Genomic DNA, 11,285 nt, shown 5'->3' with positions numbered 1-11,285 from the left:
ATGATTCATCAAGTGTGGTAGTGATGCCCTAAAGCATGAGTAATATTACTATATCCTACTTACACAACAACAGAAACTATAGATACAACTCCTTGATGATGCTCTTGAATTAATAGACACTGGGCAATAAAGATAAACTCCTGATCATAGGGATTACAGGAAAATGTAGTATACTGAACTAAAACAAAACATATCAAGTGCAAACTCAAATTTTTACTAATCATCTCTGCAATATTTTGCCTTTCACCAAATACTTTATACAGGCAAGAGAACCTGGCTGATCTCTACCAGATAGGTATTAACATCAGAAAACGAGTTTATTTTAAACAAAATAAAAAGTCAAGTAATGGTCTGTAGCTGTTTAGAATTAGTTATTCTCTCCAAATTCACAAATATATTCTAAAAATACAGTTTAAGCTTGCCCTGACAAAATTAACACAAAAATTAGCTGCCACATAAATTGCAATATTTCCTCTTTAACTTTTCAACAGAAACAAATTTAACAACAAAGTTCCTTTCATGGGCTTACTTTTGGACAATAGTAATAGCACAGCAGTAAAAAAAATTGTACCTGATTGAGGGGCTTCCTTCTCTAAGGTAAGGCTCAGGTAGGTCTTTCCCTTTGAAGGGTTCTTCATCAATGACTTCAAAAAGAGACAAGAAATTGTACACAAATACTATTTTTTTGGGAATTAAATGTTATATATAGTACACTTCTGTGTAAACATGTAAATAAATAGATTAAGCAAAATTCTAAAAATACCATCATTATCATTTACACTTTTAATCGCTATGGGATTATTAAATGGCTCATGTCATGCTTACAAACAGTAATTACCAAACATCTATTAAAAATAAGTCATAACATAAAATAAATCAAAGTTGTCAAGATCAAGTACAACTTTACACACAAATAAAACAGTCAAATTACCGAGCCATCTCAAGAATTTAAGAATCTTGAAAGCCTAAAACTATTGTCCACCTTACAAAAAATGCTTTCATTTTGGGATGTTTGGTCAAAAGACTGCTCAGTTGTTTACAACTACATAATAAAATATCAACTTACATTAGTTAAGAGCGTCTGTCTGGACTTTACATGCAACAAATGAAGATTTCCATTTCTTTCTCCAACCATCAGAAATTGACCTTCCTGACACAGTGCTACAACATCCACATCAGTGTCTATAACAGATTAAACAAAAAAAAATCAACCAGAAATTCAGGCAGCCACAAACAGAATGGGAACTAATGGGAGTGGTAAAGAAGAATATAATCTTATATGCTCCTATAATAAGGCAAATGAAACAGGTCTCAGAAATTGAAATTTTCTGTTTTTATGGTCAAGAATTCTCTCCTTAAGCCTCTCTACATCTCTATCCCGCTTTAAGATAATTCTGAAAACCTATCTCATTGAGTAAGCATTTGGCCATCTGCCTTATACAGTTCAATATCAAATGTTGCTTTATGGCAGTCACATGGAGCACCTTGGGGCATTTTACAACTAAAGATGCTATCTAAACTCAAGTTAGGAGTGCCACTTACCACTCACAGCACAAAAGAATTATATAAGCTCGGGTTATATAAACTGGCAGGATTTTTGAGGAATGCTGCCAAATCCAAGAAATTATCATTACAAGTTCATGGTCGGGTCCTCACAGTTACTCCTGCTAATTGTAGTTCTGAATGTCTACTCCACTAAATCTCTGTAGGACATTCTGGAGATTAAAAACAAAGCCAAAATAGCCAACAATACTCACCAAACTGGAGCTGCAACAGTACAGATTGACAAATTTGATCCAAAAGCAATACTGATTGGTCCACTACAACCACACAACCATCAGAGCTGCAAAACGCATGAAGCTTGGGACTGACTGTTATCTAAACGATAAAAGCAATAATAATTCTTTGTAGTAGCTTTTAAAATTAGTACAGTTAAAATAATTAAATAGTAAAAATACTTTAAGCTGCAGAATCATGTTTCATCCCAAATTTTTGCCTCATTTTTCTCGGAACAGCAAAGGCTGAAAAGCCATTTGACACTAAAGCAAACAAATGAGAAAGCAACTGATTCACTACTTAAAAAGAAACACTGAACAGGGAGAAAATTTGAAATTTTAAAATGCACCCATAGACATTTGTTGGAGGTGAACTGCGAATTGCCTGACTGCAGTGGAATCAGTCTGCACATATGTTAAACAGCACTCAATGAATTAGCTCCCATTTTGATCCTGAGTTTTAAACTGAATTATTTGATCTGTGGATTTCCATTAATAAAATGATTGTATTTCCAGATATAATTAAAATACATACTGTGGAATCTTTCCAGTCCCTGAATGATGTGGTCATTGCCAAAAATTTCTGAGAATCACATGAGATGGTCAGTGAGGAAATTCCCACCGTCAAAAGCAAAAAGCCCCATTTTCCAACCAATTATTGAATGGTGACATAAGATTCTCACCAGTGAGTGGTAAGACATCAATTTGTACACACAAACATCCTCATTATTGTATCATCTCACGTTATTGATATACAGTTTCCTATTCTTCCACCTGCCAAATACAAACTTGACAATTCCCAACATGAAAGTCAGAATGGTAACCTAGTGGTTCCACTTGCCATTTGCTCCTCAGGATCTCCATCAATCACCAACATCTCAGGGCATATTCCACTGGCAGTGATACACTTAACCCCTATCCACTACAACCTTCAGGTCGCTGTCAGCAAAGTGGACTGCCAATCATTCTCTGTCTGACATGTCCAGGGCAAATGAAAGTAATCATTCAGGGAAGTTGCAAGCTGCAACAATTGACCAGGTGCATATTTGGGCTGTGAAGGTGGCATCTGTGCCAGGAATCCCAGGATATCTCAGCAATGGTCAGTACTTCTGTCTGTGGTGAATAAGAGATGACAACAAGCAGGGTGCCAGAGGGGTGTGGTGCACAGATAATGAGACAAGTTTGGGAAAGATAGCCCAAGAAAACTGACTAGGGCCCAAAAAAAAAACCCTCAGTTAAACTTGCCAAAACCGACATTTAGCCAACTTTGGTAAAATTCAGCCTGTAGAGATTTTAAGTGTCAACTAAAAAATTACAGCGAACCAAATTACCACTGATCATTCAACCAGTGATGTAATTCAGGCACATTTGCTCCAAGAATTTACCCAATGACTGGCAAATGGAGACACAAGATGTTATCGTAACTGAAGTGATTTTCTGTTTTAGTAGAGAATTAATTTTAATTATTTCAAACATAAGTAATACCAACGAAGCATCTGGAACATTGCAAAGCATTGCAGCTTTACTGTTTTCTCATCATTATCCATCCCACCAGCCACTGTCCCATAAAAATAAAATCCTACCGTTGTTGAAGAGGATATTTTAACTATAGTATCCACTTGATAAAGGGCTGCACCACTCTCTTTTCTGGCCTCAATGTTTAACCGGCCACTGCCTGTATCATCATTTGTCAGAAGTTCAATATCATTCCACATCTCGAATAATTACTACAATCAAAGTACAAAAAAAAAATCAGAAACAGCTAATTTTATTTGATTAACTTTCTTTAAACATTATACCAAGATAAATAATTGATTTTTCCAACTATCTTCAAATTAACTTCATGAACAGAAGTAGTTAAAATGTAAATGAGCCAGAGATATTTATGTCTTGGTAACACTGAAATTGGTATCCTTGATTTATTACGTCCAGCAAAAACTTGCATTTTATATTACCTATGCTACAGAAATCATCCCTAGGCATTTCAAAAGTGTAATTAGAAAAGAAATGAACAGTGCAAAGAATGAACTAGTAAGCATGGTGTCCAAAGCTGAATCAATACTTAGTTTTAAGTAGTGTACTGAAGGAGAAAAATAATATAGAAGCAAACAGACTTGTACAGGCTAGAACATGGGCAAGATCTTTAAGGATGAACTGAAACTTCTCTATCATATGGATGGGAGGCTGCCGAGGAAAGCTTTGGAATAGTTCAGTCCACATAAGACAAAGGAAAAGTTGAGGGTTTCAGGAGCAAGGTAAAGACTATAAGAAACAGGAACAGCAGTAGACCGTTCAGCCCTCGAGCCTGCTCTGCCATTCAGTAGGATCAGGGCTGATTTGACATTCCTCACATCCACATTCCTTCCTTTGCCCAGTGACCCTTGATTGCCCTACTGATCAAGAATCTATCTTGGTCTTAAATATACACAAGGACTCTGGTCCAACAGCTCTCTTTGGCACAGAGTTCCAAAGACTCACAAACTTCTAAGAGAAGAAATTCCCCACCTCAATCTTAAATTGGCACTCCTTTATTCTGAGCTGATGCCCTCTAGTCCTGGACTCTCCCATGAGGGGAAACATCCCCCCAACAGTTGCCCTGTCGAGGCCCTTAAGAATTCTGTATGTTTCATAGAGATTACCTCTCATTCCTCAAAACTCCGAGTTCAACCTGTTTAGCCTTTGCTCATAACACAATCACTTCACTGTAGTGAACCTCTTTTGAACTTCTTCTAATTCATACTTCCCTTTAATAGGGGGGCCAAAACTGCTCACAGTATTCAAGATGTGGTCTCAGCGGCACCTTGTACAGTTGTAGTAAGTCTTCCCTACTCTTATACTCCAAGCCCCTTGAAATAAGGGCCAATATTGCATTAGCCTTCTGACTACCTCCTGCTTCCATGTGCCAGCTTGGTGTCTCAAGCACAGTTACCCACAAGTCCCTTTGTGTTGCAGCTTTCTGCAGTTTTTTCCCCCACTTACATAACACTGTTCTTTTGTTCTCCCTTCCAAAATGAACAAATTCACACTTTCCCACATTATAGCCCACTTGCCAACTTTTTGCCCACTTACTTATCAATATCATTCTGTAAACTTATTGTTTGCAACAAATCCAAAGGTGGCAGAGAGGTCATGCAAGAATAATACATCATGATCAGTGTCACAAGATGTCACTTTTCATTTTGATTAGAACCATTTCATTATGAAGCAGACTGAGAGGAGCGTGCAGCTAGTCAGCATTACTGTGAAGCACACCAGAAGAACATACTTGCATGAGAAAAGCAATGGCTGTGGGAGATTAAAAACTGGCAGCACGGAGCCCCTTCAACCTGCTTCTATCTATGAGAACCAAAGAATGATGTCATAGGAAAAGAGGCAGGTAACTGGTAGGCAAAATAGAAATTGCTGGCAAAAATCAAGAGGTCTGCCAGCATCTGTAGGGAATAAAAGCAGAGATAATGTTCTGAGTCTGCTGATTCTTCATCAGTTCTTCAAAAGGAAGTATTACAACTGTAGCTTATGAGAGCTGGAAGACCCTGTTCAGATCCAAGGTGATCACATCTGCAGCAAGTGTTGGCTCAGAGATAATAAGCTGGAATCCAAGGTGTGGTATAACTGCAACAGTCGGTGGCAGGGGGAGGAGGAAGTAGAAGAATAACCTCATGTTTTAGAAGACAGTCACACACCTTATATTAATCAAATTTGGTCAACAGTCAGAGACAGGATGCTGTGACCACCAGTGAGGTGGATATTAATCTCTAGAATTAACTTTTGGAACAACCTCAGCCAGTGCCCTTGTCCAAAAGGTATGAGCTTCTTGCTCCCAGTGTGGACAAGGGCACAGACTGCAAGAAGGATAAGTGAACTGACGAAAGCACCATAGTATAGAGTGTCATTCCAGTGGGGGGAAGGAAAGAGAATTTTGGGTTAGGGAAAGCAGGTTAGGAAAAAATACAGGGATAGTAAGAACTGCCGATGGTGGTGGGGATTGGTCCATAGGATGGGAGGAGCGGATAGGTGGGAGAGAACACGGACAGGTTGTGTCAGGTCAAGGAGGCGGGGATGAGAGGGAGGGTTGGTCATGGGATGAGGCCGGGGGTGGGGAGATTTTGAAACTAGTAAAGTCCACATTGAGTCATTGAGTTGTAGGCTCCCAAGGCGGAATATGAGGTGCTGCTCCTCCAGTTTCCGGGTGGTGTCATTGTGACACTGGAGGAGGCCCAGGATGGACATGTCGTTCAGGGAGTGGGAGGGGGAGCTGAAGTGGTTCGCGACTGGAAGGTGTTATCATTTGTCGCAAACAGAGCGCAGGTGCTCTACAAAGTGGTCTCCGAGCCTCCACTTGGTCTCGCTGATGTAGAGGAGGCCACATCAAGAGCAGCAGATGCAGTAGACTACATTGGATGCGCAGATGAACATCTGTCTGATGTTGGGAGGTTTTTTTGGTTCCTTGGATGGAGGTGAGGGGGGAGGTGTAGGGGCAGGTGTAGAACTTCCCGTGGTTGCAGGGAAAGGTGCCGGAGTTGGTGGGGCTAGTGGGGAGTGTGGAGCGGACGAGGGAGTCACAGAGAGAGCGGTCCCTACAGAAGGTACATAGGGGTGGGGAGGGAAATATATCCTTGGTTGTGAGGTCAGATTGCAGGTGGCAGAAGTGGCAGAAAATGATCCGATGAATCCAGAGGTTAGAGGGGTGATACGTGAGGACAAAGGGGATTCTGTCTTTGTTTTTGTTGCAGGGAGGGAATGTGAGGGCAGAGGTGCAGGAAACGTAAGAGATGCGGTCGAGATCATTTTTGACCACTGAAGGGGGGGAAGTTGTGGTCCTTGAAATAAGAGGACATCTGAAATGTTCGGGAGTGGAACGCCCCATCTTGGGAGCAGGCGCAGCGGAGGCAGAGGAATTGGGAGTAGGGGATTGCATTGTTGCAGGAAGGTGGGTGAGAGAAGGTGTAGTCTAGATAGCTGTGGGAGTCGGTGGGCTTGAAATACATATCGGTTTCGAGGCAGTCGGCAGAGAAGGCCAGGAAGGAGAGAGAGGTATCAGAGATGGTCCAGGTGAACTTGAGGTTGAGGTGAAAAGTGTCAATAAAGTTGTTGAACTGTTCAAGCTCCCACGAGGCAGCCCCAATACAGTCATCAATGTAGCAGAGGAAGAGGTGGGGGATAGTACCAGTGTAGCTGCGGAAGAGGGACTGTTCCACGTATCCTACGAAGAGGCAGGCATAGCTTGGGCCCATGCGGTTTCCCATGGCCACACCTTTAGTCTGTAGGAAGTGCGAGGAGTTGAAGGAGAAGTTGTTAAGAGCAAGGATGAGTTTGGTTAAACGGATGAAGGTGTTGGTGGAGGGGGACTGGTTGGGTCCATGGTAGAGGAAGAAGCGGAGGGCTTTTAGGCCATCTGTGTGAAATTTTAACATTTATTGCTAGGAGTTAAAGTTTTATTACAACCATACAGGTTGTTGGTGAGGCCACACCTAGAGTACTGGGTATAGTTTTGGTCCCTGTATTTAGAAAAGGTATACTGGCATTGATGGTTGTTCAAAACAGATTCACTAGGCTGATTCCTTGACTGAAGTGATTGACGTATAAAGAATTGCTAAGCAGGTTAGGTCTTTATTGATTAGAATTTAGAATAAAGGGATGATCTTTTTGAAACATACAGATTCTAAGGGGTTTGACATGGTAGAGATGTTGCAACTCGTTGGGGAATCTTGAACCAAGGGACATAACTACAAAATAAGGAGACATTCATATAAAACTGAGATGCAAAGAATTTCTTCTCCCAAAGAGTAGTGAATGCCTATAATCCGCTACCCAAATAGTGGAGGATAGATCACCAATACTTAATAAGTAGGGCAATAGATTTTTTAAGTATCAGGGAGTTGAGGTTTATGAAGAGATGCCACAAGAAAACAGTTGAGATCTGAGGCAGATCCGTCGTGATTTTATAGAATGGTGCGGCAAGCTTGAGGGGTTGGCTGACTCCTGCTCCTATTTCTTATGTTATTATGTTCCAGTGATGCAATAGGGGCAGGAGCGCAATTGGAGAGATTCCGAGGATTGTCAGTAAAATGGGAACATATTGTAACAACATAAAGAAATTTGCAAGAGATAAAAGCAAAATATTGAAGATGCTTCCAACATTGAATCGCATTTGACTCAAAATATTTGAACGTTTACAGCATAAAAGGCAACAATTCAACAAATCACATACTTGTTCGTTCTCTGCAAGAGCAATTTCACTAATCCCAATACCGCATTGCGTGCTTTTTGCTCTACAACTTTGTTCTCTTCAGGTGTTTATTTAACTCCCTTTGAAGCAATCACAATAATTTTAAGCAGTGCATTCCAAATTCTAACCAATCAAAGTTATTCTCCATCATCATTAGTAAAATGAAACCCAGCAACATTTAGTGTGGTGTTGAAAGGTCATTGGCCTGAAACATTCAACTAGCTTTCTATCTACAGATCCTGAGTGCTTCCAGTATTTTCTGTTTTTAATTTCCATCATCCAGACTTTTCTTTTCATACGTGGTTCAGCCAGATCTCGCAATGAATGATTAAAACAGTGCTGTGCCAGGCAGATGAGTTGTCTGCAACCCCAATTTGATATTTTTCCAGGACTTCCACTACTTGACTCCAGACATTATTTTGGACTGTTAGATATATATTACCTAAAATTTAGTGAGAGATCACCCATCACTCACCATAATCACAACAGTTACCTAAATGAAAGAATCATCAACAATAACTTTGACCAAAAGAGGAATCTCCTATCATTCGGCTACATTAATTCAACCTTCATGTTAATTTTCCTTCATAATATTTATAAAGTAGGAAATTTCTGGTCACACATTATCCAATATTATAAAGTTGCATGACAAACTAAAGGCAGTATGGAGGCCAAAGAGGGGTTGATGATCAGATTGAACTGAGTGTTGTCAACATGTGGAAATTTGCATTGGCTCAGATTTTGTGGACAGGACAAAACAACAGCACTCACCACTGATGCTGAGGAAAGTTTCACCTATAAAAGTCTGCCAATCTCTATGCTGTAGATTTTCCCTTTACAAATATTAGCTTGATTTTGATATCAAGTCAAAGGGATCTGCAGGGATCCTACAAAGGTGACATCACCAAGAAGGACAAGGAACCAATCACAAAGTATTTTCCACAGACAAATCAGGAAATAAAATTAATTTATTATTCTTCACATAATCAAAATTTACAGAGAAAATAAATGCACACTTGGGATTAATTTAGAAACTGTTCTTTTGTAAAATTGTGCAATTTTTAAATGGAGAAGATTCATATTCCACCCACACTAAACTGCTTTTCAAGATCAGGTTTTTCCTTGTAAACTAAATGCAGAATTGGAAACCCAAATATACCATTCGACATATACGAGAACAGCATCTCAAAAGTTCTCAGCAGTTCAGTTTTCAAATTGACTGCAGATTGAAGGGACCTCAACAATGCACCCAATGGAAACGCCACGAAACACTGACTGCAACTTCTGATTTCCAAGTTATATCGCACGAATACAGATTCCAGAAGTTGGCAGAGATAACAAGGTGTAAAGCTGGATGAACACAGCAGGCCAAGCAGCATCAGAGGAGCAGGAAGGCTGACGTTTCGGGCCTAGACCAGCATCTACAGTTCCTACTATCCCAGAAGTTGGCATCTGTTCACAACAATAACGATGATAAATGTCAACAGGTTAATTGACGTTATTACTGCAAAGTCGTTTTTTGGATAATGTTACCGAGGAGGATTACTTAAGATGAAAAACAGAACAGAACCAAAACTGGGATAGCAAGAAATGCAGATGCTGGAGTCAGAGACAACAGTGTGGAGCTGGAGGAACACAGCAGGCCAGGCAGCAGAGGAGCAGGAAAGTTGACGTTTCGGGTCGCGACCCTTCTTCAGACCTGGCCTGCTGTGTTCCTCCAGCTCCACTTTGTTATCTAGAACCAAAACTGGGTTGTCTAGGAACTTTAGGAGTGAGAGAAAGCACAATCCTGGCAGCTGATTCTCTTAACTACGACAGGATAGGGATACAGGTAAAAGCAGTCGCACTAATCTACACATCGAAGAGACAGGAAAGGTGTATCACGAATTCAAATGACAAAAAGGCAGTCAGTTCGTGATCTTCCAGTAATCAACACAAACTCGAACAACCGGAGTCTACAGCAAAACATTCATGTTAGTTTAACAAAAATGCAGTATGATCTTCCTTGGTTTCAAGTAGATGGTTCACAAACTGACCGCAGTGGTTCTCGTCTCCCTAGTTAATTCCAGTTAACTAATCGAAAGGCCGTAAATGCCGAGTCCTCCGCCAATCAGAGAAAACCAATTTTTGATCAAATGCATCAATTAAAATTATCCTTACCGTCAACACCAGACAAAAATGAATTAGAGGATCAAAAATGATTGCAAATCCTCTGTAGAGAAACTGATTTTTTTTTAAATTGGCGGGATTGTGCAAACTCCCAGCATTCACTGCGCCACGATGTAGTGGTTGGGGAAACTCCGCCCCCTACCGCGCGGGACGGTGCATTTTACCGCACCACGTGATCTGCAGCGTGCTAACGCTCACGGGAGAAAAGCTCCGCCCACAACGTCCCGATAGAGGAGCACGTGATCTGTTCCACATTCCCAACCGATTGGTTGTAGTCGTGGATGCCAACTTTGTAGAGACCAGTGTATGCAGTCTACATTTATTGACTGGTTCAAGCGCAGTAGCTGTACAAGATAGCTCAACATATTTAGAGATAGTATACAAGTTCCTTTTGTAAATATTTTGTGTTATTAAATTTCACAAAAAATTTTTGACACTACGACAGATGCATTACACCAACAAGCTGAGTTCCGGAAAAAAAAAGCCATTCCAAACTCGCAAAAATGTTGTCTTTTCTTCCTCTTTCCATTAATGCTGCCCAGATCTGCTGAGTTTCGCCAGCACTTTCTGATGTTATGTCAAATACCAGCATGTGCAATACTTTCCTTTTTGTTCCAGAAAAATTTTGCTCTTATATTTTCGTCATCGTCTTTTCTGTTTGGTTAAAAAAAATACCGTGGTGCAGTATAAGAGGGCATTTAATGCAGTAAAAAAGCAAAAATTCCAAATGTTCAAGTGTCTTACAGACTGGCTATTGACTTTAAATTGCAAAGACCTGCAAATAAGAGGTCCCAGATTAGTTATGACGATGCACTTTTAACAACATTTGATCAATATAGGGAAAGAACACATTTTTCAAATGATGTAAATGACTAAAACGGCAGTACAAATGGATTTTTTTAAAATTAGAATTGAATTTTGGATTTTAGATTAAGTCAATAGAAGTCTTTATGATTTCACTGATGACAAAAGTGCCAAAAATAACTGATAACTTTAACTTGACTCAGAGATAGTAGGAACTGCAGATGCTGGAGAATCCGAGACAACAAGGTGCAGGGCTGGATGAACACAGCAGGCCAAGCAGCATCATAGGAGCAGAGAGGCTGACGTTT

General features: G+C 40.2%; 1 protein-coding gene across 1 annotated transcript; it reads right to left on the bottom strand.

Annotated features, from left to right (window-relative positions):
* Nucleotides 1-412: 412 nt before the first annotated feature.
* On the bottom strand, nucleotides 413-10,270 carry LOC125485990 (kinetochore-associated protein 1-like). The gene is made up of 6 exons (XM_048611717.1): nucleotides 10,165-10,270; nucleotides 3,359-3,502; nucleotides 1,758-1,878; nucleotides 1,067-1,182; nucleotides 572-644; nucleotides 413-423 (listed from the first exon to the last, which is right to left on the bottom strand). The coding sequence occupies exons 2-6, from the start codon at nucleotides 3,488-3,490 to the stop codon at nucleotides 413-415; spliced, it is 453 nt and encodes a 150-aa protein (XP_048467674.1). The 5' UTR covers nucleotides 3,491-3,502; nucleotides 10,165-10,270.
* Nucleotides 10,271-11,285: the final 1,015 nt, after the last annotated feature.

Source organism: Rhincodon typus, chromosome 24 (assembly GCF_021869965.1).
Source record: "Rhincodon typus isolate 14 chromosome 24, sRhiTyp1.1, whole genome shotgun sequence".
NCBI classification, from domain to species: Eukaryota; Metazoa; Chordata; class Chondrichthyes; order Orectolobiformes; family Rhincodontidae; genus Rhincodon; species Rhincodon typus.
This window is presented reverse-complemented; position numbering and strand designations above follow the sequence as displayed.

What these genes read in the sequence shown, in the direction of transcription:
- LOC125485990 (XM_048611717.1), bottom strand. Translation starts at nt 3,490, where the DNA reads ATGTGGAATGATATTGAACTTCTGACAAATGATGATACAGGCAGTGGC. An exon ending in ACTGTTGCAGCTCCAGTTTG is followed by an intron (nt 1,183 to 1,757) that starts GTGAGTATTGTT and finishes AATCTGTTATAG; the next exon opens with ACACTGATGTGGATGTTGTA. An exon ending in GACAGACGCTCTTAACTAAT is followed by an intron (nt 645 to 1,066) that starts GTAAGTTGATAT and finishes CTCTTTTTGAAG; the next exon opens with TCATTGATGAAGAACCCTTC.